General features: G+C 35.5%; 5 protein-coding genes across 7 annotated transcripts; 3 read left to right on the top strand and 2 right to left on the bottom strand.

Moving 5' to 3' along the window:
• Window positions 1-595: 595 nt before the first annotated feature.
• LOC128885744 (serine/threonine-protein kinase PAK 2) lies at window positions 596-4425 on the top strand. The gene has a single exon (XM_054139984.1). It carries the CDS (start codon window positions 970-972, stop codon window positions 2503-2505), a length of 1536 nt encoding a protein of 511 aa, XP_053995959.1. The 5' UTR covers window positions 596-969; the 3' UTR covers window positions 2506-4425.
• LOC128885740 (dihydrolipoyllysine-residue acetyltransferase component of pyruvate dehydrogenase complex, mitochondrial-like) lies at window positions 4389-10382 on the bottom strand. The gene is made up of 11 exons (XM_054139974.1): window positions 8429-10382; window positions 7928-8109; window positions 7557-7738; window positions 7293-7467; window positions 7044-7222; window positions 6814-6965; window positions 6590-6738; window positions 6315-6491; window positions 6031-6215; window positions 5835-5935; window positions 4389-5756 (listed from the first exon to the last, which is right to left on the bottom strand). Exons 1-11 carry the CDS (start codon window positions 8553-8555, stop codon window positions 5587-5589), a joined length of 1779 nt encoding a protein of 592 aa, XP_053995949.1. The 5' UTR covers window positions 8556-10382; the 3' UTR covers window positions 4389-5586.
• Window positions 10383-10655: 273 nt separating this feature from the next.
• Window positions 10656-15691, bottom strand: LOC128885732 (uncharacterized). Its single transcript, XM_054139957.1, has 7 exons — window positions 15109-15691; window positions 14608-14696; window positions 14372-14523; window positions 12408-14286; window positions 12129-12341; window positions 11908-11969; window positions 10656-11826 (listed from the first exon to the last, which is right to left on the bottom strand). The coding sequence occupies exons 1-7, from the start codon at window positions 15228-15230 to the stop codon at window positions 11635-11637; spliced, it is 2709 nt and encodes a 902-aa protein (XP_053995932.1). The 5' UTR covers window positions 15231-15691; the 3' UTR covers window positions 10656-11634.
• A 321-nt stretch (window positions 15692-16012) lies between these two features.
• Window positions 16013-17989, top strand: LOC128885758 (uncharacterized). 3 transcript variants are annotated; one of them, XM_054140011.1, is made up of 6 exons: window positions 16013-16297; window positions 16520-16727; window positions 16847-16982; window positions 17072-17218; window positions 17294-17423; window positions 17588-17989. In XM_054140011.1, the coding sequence occupies exons 1-6, from the start codon at window positions 16265-16267 to the stop codon at window positions 17771-17773; spliced, it is 840 nt and encodes a 279-aa protein (XP_053995986.1). In that variant the 5' UTR covers window positions 16013-16264; the 3' UTR covers window positions 17774-17989. The 3 variants fall into 3 exon arrangements, with proteins under 3 accessions (XP_053995986.1, XP_053995987.1, XP_053995985.1); XM_054140012.1 differs by having other exon boundaries at window positions 16017-16297; window positions 16520-16720; window positions 16873-16982; window positions 17069-17218; window positions 17588-17987; XM_054140010.1 differs by having other exon boundaries at window positions 16026-16297; window positions 17069-17218; window positions 17588-17982.
• A 146-nt stretch (window positions 17990-18135) lies between these two features.
• Window positions 18136-21734, top strand: LOC128885763 (uncharacterized). The gene is made up of 4 exons (XM_054140018.1): window positions 18136-20198; window positions 20276-20294; window positions 20423-20527; window positions 20791-21734. Exons 1-4 carry the CDS (start codon window positions 19998-20000, stop codon window positions 20835-20837), a joined length of 372 nt encoding a protein of 123 aa, XP_053995993.1. The 5' UTR covers window positions 18136-19997; the 3' UTR covers window positions 20838-21734.
• Window positions 21735-21841: the final 107 nt, after the last annotated feature.

The raw sequence follows: 21841 nt of genomic DNA, 5'->3' as shown, positions 1-21841 counted from the left end.
TACTGAAAAGATTATTTCTACATAAATAACCATTCAAGTAATTACTCATTTCTATTACAGACAGTGCCTTCTGTAAACTATTCTATACAATATATTCAATCTAATTCTCAGTAATTATAATAGAAATTGATGTCAGTCGAAATCGTTAACGTGTTCGACTCGACACAGACGAGATTAAAACCACGCTAGCGCTCCACATTTTCGAAATGTCCCGCCACCGATTCGATACACTGAACGCTGATCAGTGACGCACAAGTAAGTAACACGCCTGCTCCTACGTGCTCCTACATGCTCCTACAGCCAGGGGGTCCAAGCTAACCTATTAAAACTGCTACAAAACTTGTAGCACAAAATATCATTTTTTAAATTACGGAAATCCTTCAAACTCTGTCTGCACTTTCCTTCATTTATTTTCTTTTAAATAATTTAGAGTCATTTAAAAGACCCGCTACTCTAGTTGGCTGAATTTTTCACACGCGGCGCTACAAACTTTCTCTCGACTTTTAATATGTGGGCTTGAACCTCCTGCCTTGCCCCTTGCCCTGCCTACAGTGCCTACAGCCCTACAGCATACAGTGCATACAGTGCATACAGTCTACTGTGGTCTACTGTCTACAGTCGCACTCACAAGCCAAATGTCTTGTCACGATTCGCGAATCGCGATCGCGATAGACAATAAGCAGCAAAAGCAATCAGAGCCAAATCATAAACTTATTGTCAGACACAGTTAACGGTTAGACAGGACAGGAGATAACAGCGGGTCGAGTGGAGTCGAGTCGAGTCGAGCCAAGTTCAGTCAGGTAACAAGTCACAGGTCACGATTCACGGCAAGTCACGTTGCGATGAGAACCATGGTTTAAAAAGCAACCGTTTGTTTCTTTCTTCTGCCATTTTTCGCCTTCTCGCCAACCAAAAATCACGATACATCGGAAACGAAAACGTAACAAGGGCGCGATACTGCGCGCTAAAATGAGTCTCAACATAACAAAGTTGTTCTCGAGAAAAAAAACAAACCCGATCAACGACACGGTTGCAGTTGCCGCCGAGATCGGTTTACCCACAAACGTTTCTCACAAATTTCACGTAAGTAAAAATGCCGAGACCGGACAGTTGGAGGGTCTTCCCGAATCTTGGACTCGTCTCCTCAACACCCAAATATCGAAATCGGAACAGGACGAGCATCCTGCTGCTGCCTTGCAGGCTATCAAATTCTATAATTATTCGATCAAACGAAAACCAGAGGAAAAGGTATTCAAGTCTTTTGTTACCGAAGATTACATCGAGGAAGAATCCCAGGAAATTGATAAAATTCTAACAAAAAAGTATCAGTCTTGTAGAGACTCGGATAGTTCTACCTCTGCCAGTTCTACCGATAGTCAATTACAAACGCTACCAGACCTCCCGCCTAAGCTAACCATTTACAAGACTCCTACCTCGCAAACGTCACAAATATGCCACGATAGAGAAGAGAAAACTCTTACAGAGATTCTCGAAGACTTAAACACTTATCGGATCGAGGACGATCCGTTGGTACTAGATGAAACGGGCCCCAGTAGACACGAAGAGAGTCCTGTTCTTCGAAGAAAGACCGACTGTGCCGCGATCAAGCTCACGGATCGACAGATTTACGACGAACTTAGAACTATATGTCAGAGCGGAGATCCTAATCTACGTTTCGAAAGGACCAAAGAGGTCGGAGCTGGTGCTTCGGGAACCGTATTTATAGCTACCGATATGCAAACTAATCAAAGAGTCGCTGTAAAGGATATAGATTTATCGAAACAGTCGAAAAAAGAGCTGATACTGACGGAAATTAAAATCCTCAAAGAGTTTCAACATCCGAATCTGGTCAACTTTCTCGACGCCTATCTCATAGATGAACATCTCTGGGTGATTATGGAATTGTTAGAAGGCGGACCTCTTACAGATGTTGTTACGGAAACTATAATGAAAGAAGCACAGATCGCAGCAGTTTGCAGGGAAGTTTTAAAAGCGATTCATTTTTTACATACCAAAGGAATTATTCACAGAGATATCAAATCGGATAATGTCCTACTTGGTATGAACGGTGCTGTGAAAGTTACAGACTTTGGTTTTTGTGCCAACATAGACGGCGATGAGAAACGACAAACTATGGTTGGAACTCCTTATTGGATGGCACCGGAAGTAGTGACGAGAAAACAATACGGTAAAAAGGTAGACATTTGGTCGTTAGGTATTATGGCTATCGAAATGATAGAAGGTGAACCACCTTACATGAAAGAAACTCCTTTAAGGGCCTTATATTTGATCGCTGCTATCGGTAAACCTTCCATTCCTAGATGGGATACGTTAAGTCCTACGTTTCGGAATTTCTTAGAAAGATGTTTAGTTGTCGAAGTAGACGAAAGAGCAACAGCCCAAGAGTTACTTTCTCATCCATTCCTAGACAACTGTGCAGAATTAACAACCCTTACACCGTTAATTCGAGCAGCGCAAAGAATTCTACGCAAAGCATTCTATTAAGTAATTCTTTAAAATAGAAATCAAATTTTTATTTTATTTCGTTATGCATTTCACTTTTCAACTATCGCCGATACCGCATCGATATACTTTACATAACGGACAATATTTCTCACATCGAACCAATATAATTCTACGTGGTACCGTCATTTCACATATTTTATATGTGACACTATCTATCGTATCGATAACAATGGGCTACCAAATTTACGCTAGGAATACCCGATGTAGTAACAAACGAATTACCGATACGATACGTTAGTTTCAATTATTCGTGTCGACAAAAAGTTATCGTTCATTTAAATTATCATTAATCATTTTGCGTGCAATATCTGCCCTCTAGGCTCCGTATTTCTTTTCATATATTATTTATCTTTTTTAATAAAAAGAGTGTCATTTAACAAGTTATACAATCAATTTACACAATAGAATATAGGAGCAAAAATAACACGTCGTAATCGTCGTGTTATCCGCTAAACGGATATATTCGGTGCTCCGTATAATATAATTAACGTGTATTTTCCATTTATTATCTAACAAAATATGATTTATACAACATCTTTATTATAAATATTGTACTTAGTTTCTTCAACAACTGAAAGTGCAAGGTATACGTGTACACATGGCATCTATCAGGGATCTTGTACGAATAACTTTCTTTATATTTCACAGTTATCCAAACACTGTGGAAAATAAGATTTCCAATTTAATTATAGTACAAATTAATTTGATTATCTTACCGAATCAACATTTCAACTATACGCGATGTATTTCACTTTCCATCTTTACCCTTTATATTTTCTAAATTACATTTTTCTCTTACTTAGCATTTTATAACCTAACGAATAAACTCGTTGAGCCATATGTTTTTAATCAAACAGTTTATACATTTATATACATGTATATCGGCTATTTCAACATCTATTATTTAATTTTATTATACCGGTATTATACCCGTGGAATTCAAACGGCAGAAGACTACTTCTGTGTACAAACTTTTGAAATCTTTTAGTAATAATAACAAGCTGAACTCGATTGCAACTCGATGTTGTAAGCGTACGTATTAGTAACCAAGTATTGTAAATGATGTGGCATACCACACATTAGGATGCATTTTTTAAAGATTTTAAGAGTGAGCTAGCTTTTATTAGATAAGAGATTTTATCGAGTATTACAATGCACAACATTTTCAGAAATTTTCGATTTCTATTTTAGAACTTAACACTGCTCATACCAAATGCCAAGTTTTAACGAGTACCGTACGCTAAGTTCTATCTACATAACTTTGTATTTACAATATCTTTTATAAAACGTAACTGAATTTATACTGCAATTAAATGTTGTCCATAATTAGTTAAGGCCTGAGCAGTAATAACGAGCAAAATCATAACTGTGATAAGAAAAGTTAGGTCCTATTATACTATTGTATTTCGTCGTTTCTATTATTTTCGTATTAATATTTTACCACTTCCACCTCATTACGTAATGCATACTTGATCTAAACGTAATTTAATTTTACTTTAAATTATTAGAGAGCATCGATATACGAATTCTCACAATCAGTTTATAATGTCAAATAATTGTTCGCTTAACGATTGCTGTTTATTTCAAAGTTTCGGTATATGCAATATGACAGTATTCGTCAGATTTAAACACCCATAACATTTGTGCCTTATCGAATCAGTACGCATTACGCATGGTTCTATGGCAACAGCCTTACCGTTAAATACTGTTTTCACTGGTAAAGAAATGGAAGCGCAACGAATGTAACGATCTTTCGATCAACAATAATTACAAAACAATTGACAATACTTCCAAGATTCTATAAAACGGTTGCAATTTTGCTATGTATTATTTTTGAATATGTGTAGAAGAAACATCACACGTCATTTTAAACAATAAATACTTTATTTACAAGATTAATTTATGATCTTGCACACTTTACTATCCCCACAAATATCTGTAATTAATACCACACTGAGTTTTCTAATCATGCATGATATTACTAATAAATCAAATTAACGATACAGCTATTTACATGATATTTGTACAAATTTTATGCGATACAAAAATTCATAAAAGGCGTCGAAATATGGCACTTGTTTTATTTTTATACGAAAAATGTACACACATATTATTATGTGAATTATACATATATACACGAATTTATATATTATACATATATAATCGTTTTATCTATAGCATGTTAGAAATTACTACAGTGTGGGGGCACTCTGACTGTATACATATAGTCTATGTTTATATAGTCAAAAGTGGTAACTAAATAACGTGGGAAATAAATATACAAACAGAACATTTAGTTCTATACGAATTTCCTATTTACTTACAGATAAGTAAATTATATGCAATAAATATCCAAAATTTCTTTAGTTAATAATGATTACAACGATATAACGATACTTGGGAATTTTGCAATAATTAATAATCGTTATATATTCCGTGCATGATACCAGCACGATATTCATTCGGATAAGATATAACCTCGATAGACACAAGCCAACAAGCGTGGCTAGTGAAATTTATTTCCGCTTGAATAGTTTGATGGAAATGTAAAACACATACTAAACAAACTAAAAGGCAAATAACCGTAAATCATTTTAATACAACAAATATAAATATTGCATTTATACGAAATGAATCGCTAGCGTATTCTTAAAATTGTTAACTGTCGTAACATTTACATATGACTGTTCTTTTTTTTACATTTCTATCAAAACGTTTTATTTAATTATTAAAAATTAAAATATTGCCATTTAATTTGTAGGTACGTCGAACAATTTTTTTTTTACGGCATTACTTTAATAGGTAATTGTATTTTTTAGAGGGCCGGGGATCTAATATTAAACAATATTTTCCATAACTTACTAACACTTTTATGGTTCGGTTTTGCACATATGCTCTTATTTGTAGCTGATCTGTTTACTCGAAAAATGGCTTAACAAATGTGTTTTATTTTTAAAATTGGTATACCATGAATTAATTAACTAGACAGAATTTAAAACTTTTATAAGGTAAGCCATTTTTTCGTGAAACGTCACTTTAGAATTAGGATTTAATCAAAGGTCAGTCCTGTGCATACCTGAGAGCACGTAATCTTCCAGCAACGAGAAAAGTCGGATCTTCTAACATAGCTCTCAATACAGCTAAGAAATCAGCAGCTTCGTCTTCGGTAATTGCTCGTCTATCGTATGACAACGTGGCTGACATTTTCGTTGTCTTTTGTAGTGCAACGTCTATAAAACAATCAATTAGCGTTTTCTGCATCTTTACGATATACGCAATTATTACATATACTTTTTTAATATATTCACCTAACTCCTCTCGACCACCGCCAACAGCGAGTATCGCTGTTTGAGGAGGATTTATAATGGCGCTAAACTGTTTGATACCAAACATTCCCAGATTAGATATTCTAAAAACAACATCAGAAATGATTAAATACTATTTATTGTTAGAACTTGGTATGTTCAAGCGTTATCTCTTTCGTTCATTCATTCATTCACTTACGTGAACGTTCCCCCTTGAAATTCCTCTGGTTTTAGTTTACCATTTCTAGCTTTATCGGCTAATTCTCGAATAGTTTTTGAAATATCAGTCAAACTCTTAGCTGTACTGTCAAAAACGATTGGTGTAATAAGACCATTCTCTGTAGCAACTGCGACAGAAATGTCGGATCTTGGCATACGTATTATCTGTCACAAAAAGAAAAGAATACAATTTTCTTACATTTCTATATATTATTCGAGTACGCGTCTCTCGTCAATTTATCTCACGGTGATTTTCATACATACCTGACCATTCTGATACAATGTATTGATCGACGGGCATTCAACTAATGCGTGTGCGACCGCCTTCGTAACGAAGTCATTTATCGAAACGTTAATATTTTCTGTCTTGAGTTCGCTACGAATTTCATTTAATTTGTCTATTTTAATATCGATGTAAGCGTAAGAATGTGGAATAGTACTCTAAAAAAAAAGTTGTTATGCTAAATGAGTTGTCGCTTGTATATTCGTATATAATAAACTTTGATTACATACACTACCGTTTTATCAAATATGATTACCTTTGATTCTCCGAGTCTTTTGGCAATAACACCACGTATGTTGGAAACTGGAATATCTTCGTACGCAGAAGGTTGACCAGTGGTTACGTGACCTTTCGAAAGAGTAGCGGTACGTTCTTCTCCATCTTTTGTCAGTGTTGGTGGTGATGCTGCATCGTTAAATAAAAATATCAGCAAATAATACGATACTCTAGTAATTTGCTAGCGACATTGATGTTACGCACCCGTTTTTGGAACAACTTTTTGTATGTTATGTGCTTGAATGTAAGTTAACACATCGCTCTTTAGTAATCGATTAGGTCGACCAGTTCCTTTGATGGAACCCGAACTCAGACCATACTCCTCTAATAATCGTTTTACTGCTAAACCGTAGACTCTGTCAAAGAAACCATTTCATCTTGCATAATTCGTTGATATCGTAAAATGCAAAAATAATAATATTTTGTCTACGTACTGTCCACTTGGCGGAGGTTTCTTATCGGTTGCACCCCCAGTTGGCGCAACGGGAGTAGACATAGTAGATGCCGCAACTGGTTTTGTAACTGTTGGAATAACAACGTTCTTCCAGTCCATTCCCTTTTCCACTGTAACAGCAATTAATTGTCCTACTTCGACTTGGCTACCTTCGGGAACCTATTAAATCAATTTTCTTAGTATAGAAGTTACCAGCAGCATGGCGTAACGTTTAGTTAAAATTACATACTAAAATCTTTGCAAACACAGCTTCATCCTCAAATTCGAATGTCATGACAGCTTTATCTGTTTGTATCTCTGCCACTGCATCTCCTGGTTCTATTTCATCTCCTTCCTTTTTAAGCCATTTTACTATCGTGCCTGTAGTCATCGTTGGCGACAAAGCTGGCATACTAATGTTGTTCCTTAAAAAGTTTACAAGTTTACGTAGACGACATACCATATTACCGATCATCCAATTGAAATATAGTACGTTAAGTACGTAATAACCTACTGGCCAGGAGGTGGTTCAGCCGATACGCTCGCGGCGGTTGCACCAGGCGAGACGGAAGGTGCAGAAACAGTAGGTGCCGCTGAAGCGGTATCCGGCATTTCTACAGCCTTCCAATCTTCGTCTGGTTCGACGGTAAGGGCTATCAATGTTCCAACCTTAATGTCTTTGGTTCCTTCTGGCACCTAATCAAGCAAAATTTACATTTGACACGTATACAACGTTTCGTCTCGATAGATCGATATATACACAATAAAATTTAATAGCAAAGCTGAAAATACTTTAAGCGCATTATATACATTAATTTTGTTTGAATAATGTGCTAACGTATATCAAAAGCATCTCGTTTGTGTAAAACACCTTTCAAATCTTACAATTATTTTCGCGAGGACACCTTCGTCGTCAACTTCCATTGTGATAACAGCTTTGTCGGTTTGAATATCAGCGATTGCATCGCCCGGTTCGATTTTGTCACCTTCTTTTTTGAACCATTTGACGATTGTGCCAGTTTCCATAGTTGGCGACAAGGAAGGCATCGAAACCACCTTCCCTTTTACTGAAAATAAATAATGAAAAAAATTTACATTAAAAATTGTTATATATCGCACAGTACCAATGACACATAGCTTCAAATTAGTAAAATATTTGATTGCATAATCAATCTGTATAATCATACTGTAAATATATCGTCGTCAATTGAAGTTAATAGACAATTAAAATAACGTATATTTTCCATATTTTCTACGTAAAGATATATTTTAAAATAAATATTATTGGAATGTATACTATACTATTTGAAATAAATTATTGCACGTTAACCTCAATTCTGTCACAAACAAGTGTGTTAATAAATTATTTCTGAATAAACTGCATACCGTCGAGAATCCAACTCGTATGGAAGCATATTCGTTGATATTTTATGGGCACAGAAATTCGTGGTATTACACGGTTACTATTTCTAATAGATAAAAGCGCGATCCTGGGTATCATCATTTGCGCCATGTTTGATATGATTATGAAGCAATTAAGTCTATATACGTTGGTCTATGTAGGACTAGATGCTAGATCACTAGATAGAGTTTATCTATCGTCTATCGGTATCGGTGCGTTTCTCGACGCATCGACAATTGAGATCCCTTTGCAATGACAATTTGACAAGACAAATCTCATTCTGTAACGTAACAGCAAATAGCGAAAGGTACCAAAATGTATACCATACTCTATACACGATATACCTTCCACCACTACATCACACTCGATATATTCCTTGATCAGACATTTGATCACTTCGCTTGTCGTTAAACCAGTCGCTTCTAATTAAACAGATATTTAAACGAATTGCGTAAAAGTAAAATTACAAAGTTTCATTAAATGTATATTTATGTATGTTTAAACGATATTTGGTTCTGGTATAATGGTAATTGAGCTTATACACGGATTCCGCGTAACTTTATCACTTGAAATATTTCGTCTACATACTTTCAGTATTTCAAATACATAAATGATTTTATTCCAAGTATACGCGTCAAGGACAAATAAAGGTCACCACGATCTCTTTACATAATCCGCTATCTTTTCTTCGTACTAGTATCTGATATTAGCTTTTAAGATTTAATTAACTACTTACGATTCAAGGTCATTCGAGGTCAACGAAGGTCACATTTAAACAATTGTTCATATCATTTTACAAAATTATACAAAGTATTATTTTCTTTACGTAGTTAAATCTCACGTGTTTATTAATATAAACGGTGTTTAACGTAGATACGAGGGAGCGAGGAATGTTACAAGATTAAATATGTACTTTACTATCGTAAAACGTTTTTTATTATTATAGGTTTCAATAGAAAAAGATCACATTGTATTTTTACACAGATACCTGGCAGTATGATATGGAGTAGCTAATTAGCTTTCTTAGCTTACAATTAGTTCGAATGTATAAAAAAGTTTCTTGTATCATAATACGATAAAGGCACTTAAGGTCTAACATTAAAGACATAAATAAAGAATATAACATGACTATCACTTCTATGTTTATTATTTACAACAAGGGTACAAATTTTAAAATTCTTTTCAAATGAACATCCGCTAACGAGGAAAAGAAACGACAATGAAATTTCAAGAATATTATTTTCATCTCTTCCATTTCTGTACCAAACGTGTTACCATCATCGTCCGAGACTCCTTTCTAGTTTTATATCGTTAAAATATATTTTTCAGTTACGTCTACAAGTTCAAAATTAATTTAATAATAATAATGATAATAATAACTGGGTCAAAAATACTCTGTACAGTATAATATACGCGTTATAAATTAATTATAAATTCATGCCGTGTTATTGCAAATTCAACTACAACGCATCAAGCGCAACAATTCATCGTAAAATATGCAGCAACACTTGAACAAAAAAATTGGTGTTCCTTTTTCTGCTATTGCTTCGAGCAAAGAACTATAAACACGGATCATTAAAAAAGTGTTATATTTTGTTATAAATGCGTTAGTCATAAATCCAGTCTTTCGTTTTCAACTGCTATTTTCTAATTTACAATCAATTATACTTGTTCTTATTTAATGGAAGGATACTGTAGTTTCACCATTAGGCACCGCTACAGCTTTGAATATTTTATGTACATTTTCACAAGTAACGAAAGAATTTTTAATTGTCGCAACGCAAACTCTACTTTCCTGTTACTTTAACTCTACAAGTAGGCATCATTAGAAGTTTATATTCTTAACAGTACAATTAACATCAACCCTTCTATGATATGCAAACAATTTTGTAACTAACTTTTAGTAACTACAATTTCAAATTTAATAGACTCTAAAATCCTGAATATAAAAGTTGATATAAAATTTACAATGAAAAATATATTTATTGCGGATCGATACAACAATTACGATCGAAAATATTAAAAATGTACAGATATGTTGTGTAGGATTAATAATATACTATAAATTGCTGTGTATTTTATTTTGTATAGGCCACTTATATTAGAAAATATAGCGTTGGTGTTTTCTTTCTTTCCTTTTAGTCTTTTTTTTTTTTTTCATGACAGTACCTGTATATACATTTTACAAAAATGGATAAAAGATCGTGAAAATTTTGTTTATAATCTCAAATCTTTGACTCTTATGCATACAAAGTTGTTCGTTTTCTGTATTTGCGAAAAACTTTTTCCTACAAATTTATTTCTAGCTTCATTGTATGAAATGTAAAAATTTCCGTACGATACATGTATACGAGAGCTTATCGCTGATTAAATTTATATTCTTAAGCATCTTTCGTATCTGTCTACTCTACCGTCTCAATTATTTTTTGCAACATACGACTTGTACAAAAGTCGTTTTTCAAAATTCTATGTTTAGCTATACACAGCATATAAATGGTATATCATTAACTTCTCAAATGGAATAGACGCATATATATATATATATATATATTCTTGTTGAAATACAATACCATTTATCGTATTGATCAATATCCTCGTAAAAATAATTATTTCCGCGTATCTGCGCATGTTGTAAGAACTGTTGTCTCACGTTGAAAATGTTCAATTACGCTATTACATTCTCAGCGATTGATCGAAAGTATGTCGGTAACAATTGAGATAAATAATAATTTAGAGGGCTAGTTTTTGGTCTAAACAACAGTACTAATTATCTACGTTCCCCACTTTAGTTTACTTAAATAATTTAAATTTTAAATAAAACATACTCTGTGATAATCTCATAGCCAATCCATTAAACTTAATTACACTTCATCTTCGTGCATAGCATGACAAATTTGAAGTACTCTTACTATAGACTATTCTACTCGGTGGAGTTTATTTCATTTTTAAATTCATTGTTTCCTTTAAATATAAACAAATGGAGAGAAAAGAACTGAGAATGTGATTTCAATTATATCGTTTGTCATTTTGAAAGTATAATAATACCGAACTTTTCTCGTATTCAAAGCAACCTAGCGCCGAGGACATAACCTAAATACCTTTTATACAAATTATCGTATGAACACAGATTAAATTAAGGGACTTATCTCAAAACATATGCCTGATTTAATTATTAGTACCGCCTGAATTTTTACGTATATCCTCTTTTCACATCATCTTGGATATTCTTTACAGTTGGCCTAACAAACCTGGGAGCTGGTATACGCGACTGTGGTCTAGGAATAGCGCTCATCACGTTTGAAGTTCTGTTTCCGGCATTCCAATTCGTTGGTTGTCGCAGTCTCGTTTTATTCTCAATTTTCATTGTTGGCTTGCTAAACGTCTATAATTTAATACGTTCAATTTAACACGTAAACTACGACGCTGTATTTGCTGGTAAAATAACATAATATAATAAACTTACTTCAAATTTTTTCACTATGCCTGTTTCATCCTGCTGTTTCGATACGTGTTCCACGGAATGACCTTAAAAAAACAACAGATTAAACAGAGTCCTTGATTAGGAGAAATTATCAGAAATAATTAACTCTAAAAATGAAGTATGGAAATATTCATGATCGTTACATATGATTTATTATCGAAACATTGTTTGTAAAACAATATCGATTATACACGCTAGCTTACCATCAGTATTTATCGACTGACTAGATCTGGTAGGGCTTAGTATCGGAGAGCTCGTTTTAACATTAAAATCTATACTCGATGGTGACGTAGAATTGCTTTCGCTACTATTGATGCCATTTTTCATGATAGGAGAAGGTAAATCTTTGTGCATCCCAATCCAAGTGTTTTCCAGACCTCGACTATTTAATCGAGGCGTTGCATCTTGTTTCAAACCTGACAAATTATAGTGAAATATACAATTTAATAGTTTGTTGGAAAAAAAAAAAAGCATTTACTTACTTTCTTCTTGCATCCGTACTATCTGATGCAATTGTTCGATATTCATTGGCCGCACAGTATACGAATTATGGCTACTATCCGAACATGTACTGAGCCTATCGTCCAGATCTGGCGCACTATGAGCACTCTGCGTACTTTCGATACTTTCCGTAGATCCTCCGGCACCCATCATTTGAAGTTCCCCTACGCCTGTATTCAGTTCTAAGAGTCGTTGCTCGGAACCACTTTTTATTTTTCCTAACGAGTACAATTTATTTGCTAGACTTTTTTCAACGGCTCTCGCGATATTTGGCTGTGGGTCTTTCATACATCCGATACTGGATGAGTTCGTACACCCTGTCGCGTTGACAGTTTTCAAGGAATTGTATACAAGGTTGGGGTTCGACTTTTGAAGAAATTGCGGTAACTTTGAAAGCATCCGTGGAAGATGTTGCTTCTTTTTTTGCAGGTTTGAAAGTGGTTTCACGAACGTAGTGTTCGCGTTCTCTAAAGATTCCGTATTTTCTATATCAGTCTTTCCACCGTGAACGTTACCTTTCTTCGTAAAAGTGTAGTACTTTTTGTCTTGCAAATTCTGAATAGACGACCCTGCGTTGCTTATATTTTCGCTCAAAGTGCTACTTTTGTTAACGGACGATTCCTTTTTATACGTATTATATTTATTTTCCATTGGAATCTCATTCCTAATATTCTGATCGGAGACCTCGTCGACGACTCCCTTCTTAGTCTCTCCATCGGGGACTTCATTACCAGCATGATTAAACGTACAATCGAGTCTATGGTCACCGCTTCTGTGTATTTCTGCCAACAATTCTCTTCTCAATGACGTAGGTGTTTTAAAATTTGAACCAAACACCGTATTAAACGTTCGAGTTTGTTCTAAATGTTTACCGCTACTTTTAAACGTGGAATTTAACGTATCTAAATTTTTTGGAGTCGATTCGTTTCCGAGAAAAATAGGTAGCCTGAACGTAGAGTTTAAATTGCTATCGTTCGCAAACGAGGTACAATTTCCAGGAAGCGGAGAAGGTTCGATCAAATTTTCTGAACTATTGTAAACTGCGTTACTTTCCAAGTCGCAAGTTTCAGTTTTTTTGTCTTTACATGTATCACTTTCAACGATTGAAGGAACGTTTGTGTTCGTTACATCTGTCTCTTTCGCGCAATATATAACATTTAAAACAAGCGAATCGTCAGCTTTCTCAGAGGTTGGAAAATACGTAGCATTCAAAACATACAAGTCTTTCTCCGAGTTATTTTCTGATTGTAATGATTTCATATTTCCGTCAGCTTTATTTACAATTGCGGAAGACAAAGTAGTTGTACCGTGTTTAACTCGATCTGAACTTGGCAACCGATGCATTTTAGACACTGGTTCTGCTTTGTACGTCTCGTTTAATTCCATTTTTTCGATATTATCAGATTTGTTGGTAAATATTTTGTCCGTCGAATACAGGCTGTACCGTTTCTTGTTGTCCGAATCGTTATTCGTTGAAAAAGTTTCGTCGATACTTTTAGCATCCTCTTGTTTGTCAGCTTGTCGACCATACGAACAAGTCAAATTTAAATTTTCCACTTCTTTGTCGTAATTAACGTTCTGCGATGCATCAGCTCTAGGTAACGAAGTGATAGAAGAATAAAAAATAGATGGTTGGGAGATGTTCATCAGTGGATCGCAGAGTCCAGGTTCCATTAAATTAATAAAAGAATCGATTCCCTTTGAACGAGACATATTTAAAAAAATTTCCATACTTTCTTGATCCGACGCTGATAAAGTTTCGTCGGAAAGAAGACTGATATTCGTCGTAGGCGCCACTTTTAGCATAAGAGGTATAGCTTCGTCTTTGTCAATGGTAAGCGTATCTAGATATTTACTCGACTTTAAGAAAAAAACACACTCGAATGTATACATGGTAAATATATTTGTATAATATACGGGATAAAAAAAACATGGAGAAACTTACGTCTTCTTCCATATTTGACAAATTTGAGCGTGAAATTCTCCGTGTGTTTGCAACAGACGGAGACAATGTTTCGAGAATAGATTCAAAATTAATTCTAGTAGATCGTTTTTTAGGTCTCGTGAATGTCCTTGTGTCGATACATTTCCTGTTACCTAAATAAAAAGTCATGTTCAAGATATACATTGAAAAACGTATAAAAAGTTCGTTTAATGATAATCAATTTATGTTTTCCATACCTGATAAAATTAGTTCCGGTTCGCTTTTTAACCAGGTGTACAAATTCCGAACCATGGATTGCGTTTGATATTCCGGCGGCATATACAACCTGGCGAAAAACAAAAAATTGATATAAAAATGAAAATTCTTTTTTATCATAATTTTTCTTTTTTCGTATAGATGAATTCCATATTACAGAATAAATTTGTACGCTATGTTATATTTATAAAACAGGAATAACGAACTTATCCTAATGTTCTAGAGTAAACAATGAGATTCGAAAGGGAAAAGTTTAACCGTGCACTTTTCTGATTTGGTAAATACAAGGTTTGGTATAAGAGAATTTAATAACAAAGCATTTGAAAGATTTAAACATGTACGTGTAGAATAAAGTGGTGCAGAAAAGCTAGACCTTGAAACGGAATTAAGATCAATTAGAGGCATAAATGACATTTAAAGATTACAATTACCTCCAATAAAAAAAGTTTAAAGTAATTTAAGTATACGATAAAATCACTCACCAGACATCGGTGTCACTGAAGTCGAAAGCAAATACGTCAACGATTTCGAGTGTATCGATAAGACAAGCATCGTTTGTATACTGCTTTCGCACGATTTTTTCATCCACTCTGATTTCTGACATGTTTTAGTTGAATTACCAAGTTACGTCGATGAGTCTCGATGAGCACATATTTTACCGTTAAAGCGTATTTTCTTGTGTCGACTGGATGACGATGACGTGGTAGATATCGTATAAAAATAGTATTGCACCGTGCCAAGTCATTTACAGAATTCCGGAGTATTCCGATTCGGTTTGCGAGGCACCGTTCACGTTCACGTTCACCGTTCAAAAGCATACGTATATATTCATATGTATTAAAATTAGCCAGATATATGGCGAACATAACCACCATACATGGCGAAAGTAGGAACTTTTTCGGGTATCTCTCACGTTGTTACACGTTGTTTTTATGACTTTATGGTTTGTCGTTTTTATTTAGAATAAGCAAAGCAGGCCACGGTACAAAAGAATAATCATAGAAAAAGTTTGTGTCGTCGCATTTTGTTTAACCGTTCTTTCGTTCTTTCCTTTTACAGAGAAGAGAGAAAGATCCACATCCTCGTTCGCGGTTTACTTGGTTGGGCTTTTCTACTAGATTACCAGATACCTATGTATATAAGATGCTACCTAGAAAATTACTAGTCGAGAACAAATTTGAGGCGCCACGTATCAACTGCGAAACAACTAAAAAGGAGGAACTCGTGCGCGTGCACACTTTCCTCTTTTAGTTATTCCGTAGTTGGTACGTGGCAGTGACGGATAAAACCCTAGGCTTCGAATAAATCTGAAGTTTGCTGATATGTTTGTCTCGTTTCCTTCTTTGGAAAATGTTCAAAAGAGTAAATGAGACAAGCATGTCGGCAAACTTTAGATTTATTCGAAGCTTAGGGTTTCGCCCATCACTGCTACGTGGTGCCTCAACTTTTTCTCGACTAGTGATCTTCCACCAAATTAGGATACAATTCTAGGCCCTCTACATCTGTTCACATGTGTTTAGTTACAATTGGTTACAGTGACAAACATGTAAACGTACACATGTGAAACATGAACTAAGAACGAGGTAAAAAAAGATTTCAAATTTCAATTTCATTCATTGTCAGTTTGAAGTCAATCTAATGGATCAACTTGCGTCGACATTTAACAAAAATGTAGGTCATCAAAAGAAAAATTGGTAAAACGAAATATGTAAATGTGGAAAGGAAGGAAAATGTAATTTTTCATCTCTTATCGATTTCAAGCTGTTTTGTAAATATCGCGTCTATCGAAATAGACCTATAAGAAGTTGTTGCGAAAGACAAACAAAAATAGTTTAGAACAAGAATAAAATAGTCCATTAATTCGTAAAGTTTCATTACATACTTTTATTTCAGCATTTAAACAGCGGGCTTGGCAACGTGACTGAAAAAAATTCTTATTCGCAAACGAAAGCCTTGATCGAAATAATCGAGTTACACCGTTATTTGATACAAAATCAAGATAAACTCGAGAAAAAAAATTTTTTAAAAAAATACCCATCATGGAATGCAAAATTGCAAGACTTGGCAATAAATATTAAAAAAGCTACAATCGAAGTACGACGTATGTTCTTATGTGATATGTTACTTTTAACAATTCGTAGACGTTAGATCCTTTCTTTTTTTTTTTTTTTTTTGTGTGTGTTTGTGTGTGTAATTCGAACGACTAATGTTTTCTACCAGAACGGACGTTTGATCTTACCAAACAGAGATCACATTTTATCCAATTTCAACAAAAGGCTGAGGTGGATCGGACAGCTGCAAAGTTTCTAAAAACGAATGTTAAAAGATACCTGGAGTACATGCTTGCCACGCAAATGTGAGTAATTTTTCTTATTTGTTTACTAATTGACTTGTAAACAAAATGGTATCTTTTGACTAACAACAGAAACAAACACATTTTAGCAGTGAATTTACATCTAAGATATTAATTGCGAACCAGGAGAATGAAATGCGAAAAAAACGTATACAAAACGAAGCAAAATCTTTAGAGTTCCACTTAAAATCTGCCGCTATGATACATGATTTAAGAAAAACTGACTTATACCATACACGGTACGTAACAATTATAGTACAAATACTAACCGTCATATTCCTAGATAATTTTAATTGAGCTTTGCAATTATGCAGCTTTAAAACAAAGAAACAATACTTGGACCAACTCGCAAAATATGACGAGAATATTGAAAAACTTTACGCTTGCAAAATTTCTCTTCTGGTTGATAAAGATTCCATTGAGAAAGAGTATGTTGCTATTCAGGTATGATTGACATATTTTCTATTTGCCGTTACTTGTCTTTTTTCGACTATTTTTGTGGTAATGAAAGAAAAAACGTTGAGAGCGGTGTCCGTCCCACACGATCATCCGCATCGTACAGTTTACACGGCACATTTACATATGTATACGTATGTATTGTTACGCAGAATCAACTTATCGGTCAGCGTAGTTTGTATAATCGATTGAAAGAGGAACACAAACAGAACGTAACGAAGGCTTTTATAGGAAAATTAGAAAATTTTCGTCGAAATCGTGCAGCAAGATTGATTCAGCAGAATTGGAGATCGTACTGTGCACGCGTGTCTGCGAAAAAAAGGAAAAGCAGAAAGTAACACATGTACGAGAAGTCGCGCATTTCGGTTTTAGCAGAGTACTTGGCGTATGTAAGTTGCTATAATACGAAATGATGAGACCATTTAATTTTTCTGTTACAATTTGGTTTTAATTTAAACCAATAACGGCGGTTTTGTTTACAAACAACACCTTTGTAACATCGATGATTTATTTTTCATCGACAATACCAAACAGCAGTAGCAGCAGTAACAGCAGCAGCAGTAGTAACGTGTTTCGATTGTTGTAGTAGACTTTTTGAAGGAAAGATGATTAAGTATCCAACTATATTGATCTTTTGCTATGTTTAGAAATCTTTCTCTCTCCAACTCACCTCCTGCCCCATGTTGCCGCCCTCTACCCAGTGCTCCTTTCTCCTCGTTTGCCTTCGCATCGCGTCGATTTTCCAGCGCGTGGAGCTACAAATATTGATTAGTGATTGGATTTACGATTAATCTAAATTTTATTTGAAATTTTCATCGTTTCTATTGTATTTCGCTATATTTAAAGTGTAACTGTGACGCAACTGTGTCTTATCTTTAAGGACGGTAAGAATGTATGGGCAAACGACGCGAAAGAAAGCAAAGAAAATAGATTTGTAGGAGAAAAGGTGGAAAGTAAAAACGTAATATAATATAATAAATCGAAAGAGATCGAGAGCGAGATCGGCGAGGGTGGATTAGCAGAATAGAAAGAGAATGGTAAACCGCGCGCGCGACCGAAAATGATCGGGTAGGTAAGTACGAGTAAATAGCAGTACGCTATAGTGGCGTGCGCGGGCCGCGGATGGCGGAACGCATGCTCCGAAACCTTTTCCCGGGGTAATATTCAGTGAGGGAAAGCAACTCGCCACCTCGGTACTTGGCCAGGCGAGGCTGACAAACCGTTCGATCGTTACGAGGTGAATCAGACATCAGTGACCGGACATACCGCCAGTCATAATTCGGAACGTATATCGATCGTTATCGTTCATATTCTTCTGGTCAGCTATGGTTATTTACTCGAAAGAATTTCGACAACCGGCAGCATCGACCATTATTTGACGCGGATACTAATCTACTTCGGTATGTGAAAAGGGGTAAAAGAAGAGGCGATGAAGCATAAGCGAAACCGATATTAAAATATTACCGTAGATGTATTAAATTTCTTTCGTTGGAACTTTGAACGCTTGGAACTAACCGATTCTTTGAGATAAGATGCATTAAATTTGATTAAAATCGAATAAACTATCGACGGTGAAACTAACGTGCCAGGCGAAGCGAAACCAACGTCCGATAACAAAACAAACTGCTTTCTGGATGCATGCCGACATCGGATAGTCCGAATCTAGGCTCTATCGTAAAACGAATGCGCACCACCTGTAGCTCGATATCTACTCTGAAAAGGTCAACCGCCCCTCTCTCGTCAAGCTTCTTTACAAATGTAAGTGAAACGCTTCTCTTTTTACCTCTTTTCGCCACCTTTCTTATTTCCTTCTTTATCGAATCTTACAAGTCATTTACTACTCGATTTACTACGCGTTTTACACTTGTCGCTCTATGCGTGCAAGATAACTTTGTGTAACTTGAATAGTTGAAGAAAGGGCTAGCAAAAAACAACCGATTCCGAGTTACAAATTAAATTGAAGACGCGACGCAACACTAGATAGATTTCTTTACGCGTGTGTCACTTTTACCATACACAACGGGATGAAATATGACGCGTATGTAGATTACACTTTTTCAGCGAAGCACGTACAGTCACGATATTACTTTACAATTGTTATCAGCGGTGCGAACTTGAATACGATTCGATCGTTATCGGAGCCGATTATGCGATCATCTTTATAATTTGAGGCGTTCAAGTTTCTCTCACAACAGAGAACAGAGGAAACGAAGAAGAAGACGAAGAAGACGAAGAAAACGAAGGAGAAGAAGAAGAAGAAGAAGAAGAAGAAGAAGAAGTAGTAGTAGTAGTAGTAGTAGTAGTAGACGAAAACGAAAATAAAGTGGAGAGGATAGAAAGGAAGAGAGAAGAAGGAATAAGGGAGTAAAGAAATAAAACGGAAAGAGCTTGTCGGAGCAACGTTCGTTTACTCGATTTGGCTTACTATTTTTTTTAACGAAAGCGTTTTAAAAAGGGACGACTATATCGGTAGTTTTGCCGGCGTGTAAACGTATTTAATTTGTACGCGACAAAGGTTCGTCGGATCAACGCTATACAATCCTCACTGTTATCGTACTAACCATGATCGAGGGGGCGAACGATATCGGATCTTGTAAATGGAGTATGGAGGAACGAGAAAAGATTTTAGCCACGGGCACGTTAAATCAGAGGAAGGAGGCATTTAAAGACGACGAAGAGCTGATGCGAGAAACCACGAAATTTGTAAGCGAAGTTATCGAAACGGCAACCACCGAGGCCTCGAAGAGTAAAGCACATTCGGAGGTAAGCCACGTACAACTTTCGATTCGATCCAAATAATTGACGCGTTTATCAGAATTAATAATCATTTGATGTTTCAGGGTGGTGACGCCGACGAAGGTAAGAATAATATTCGAAACGATTCTACGAGGTTGTTTGAAAAGTAATATAGATGTAATGTGAGTGTATATGTGTGCGAGTACGAGTAAGAAAGAGAGAGAGAGAGAGAGTAATGTATGTTTGCATAGGAACTAGACTGAAAGGTGTGGATAATATCGCGGGGTGGAATCATCGTGCACGTGGATTCTGCAATCGAGTATTGAACGCTCTCTGCCCATGTTTCACCAACAATGGTAAATCGTAAAGCGTATCGAACCGTCGAACCATCTATTTTTTTCCACGCAACTATACCTACAGGAAATGAAAATTAAATACTATTTATCCACGATTTCTAATCTCTATAGAATAACATTGTCACGCATGCTAACAATGAAATGGTATCGAGTATCGAGACACGCGGTAACATCCTGCACGTTGCAACCCATACAGATATACATACTACACGTAGTTCAAAACAATGTATACTATCTATTCAGTGTATCTATTCTTTTCGTAGAATTATTCGCCTGGACACCGTACCGGTATCGCTTCACGAGACCCTAATCGCTCGCTGCCATCCAGAATTACCGTACATTGCCGAGCAACTATTGATTCGATTGCCAAACCGTTAAGACACGTAATTAACCCAAAACAGAATATCCGTTTCGGACAACGATATAATAAAAGCTTTTCCTCATTTTCTTCTATTTTTTACTCTATACGCATATACGGCTCACAAATATTGTTCCAAATGTATCGCGCAACTGTAGAAAATTTGTCCTCGAGGAAGGGTCACGTACAAGTCTAGGAAAATCAACTCGTCGCACACGTGAAATGTATTTCCGAATAAAATATACCGATAATTGAATATCATATCATAAAAGGTGATTCGGAAATAAACTTTCCTCTTGGAACATTGTCCACTATTTGCTTTGTATTTACATATCTAGAATATTTCCGACAGCGGCTCGTACCGAAACTAATTTTATTCATCGTACAGTGGAACAAGTACTGCAAACTACCTATTTATCGGATAATTTTTAATTAAAAAAGAGTGCACGCGCGCGCGTGTGTGCGTGTGTGCGTGCGTGCGTGCGTGCGTGCGTGCGTGTGTGTGTGTGTGTGAGAGAAGCAGTAAGAATCGGTATTTCAATTTATCGTACAATCACTCGATGTGGTATGGGAACAACAAGTAAAAGACATCGGTCGACTGACAATCAAACGAATATGTTACACGTGCACGCGAGTTTATATACATATATATTCTATTTTTTCTCCAGCGATAATCTAAAGCGCATATTCGATGATTGGTTTCTGAAAAAACCTACGCGGAATTTGCTACGCGAATAATTTATCCATCAACTCGAATGAACCGTTACAGTACGAAATAATCTATACGACTGTTAATTATATAAGCAAATATACTATTAATTTTGTGTATCCGTTAATAAATATAGAGATACAGACAAAAATTTCACAGAGTGTGCGTATAGTTTTGTTTGCTTTTATAATTTTTATTTATCGAGATAAGCGTGTGATCTGCGATGGCGATGGCAAATTATACGTAC

Source organism: Hylaeus anthracinus, unplaced genomic scaffold, assembly GCF_026225885.1.
Source record: "Hylaeus anthracinus isolate JK02 unplaced genomic scaffold, UHH_iyHylAnth1.0_haploid 11981, whole genome shotgun sequence".
In the NCBI taxonomy this organism is placed as follows: Eukaryota; Metazoa; Arthropoda; class Insecta; order Hymenoptera; family Colletidae; genus Hylaeus; species Hylaeus anthracinus.
Note: the sequence above shows the minus strand (reverse complement) of the source record. Positions and strands in the feature narration are given on the sequence as shown.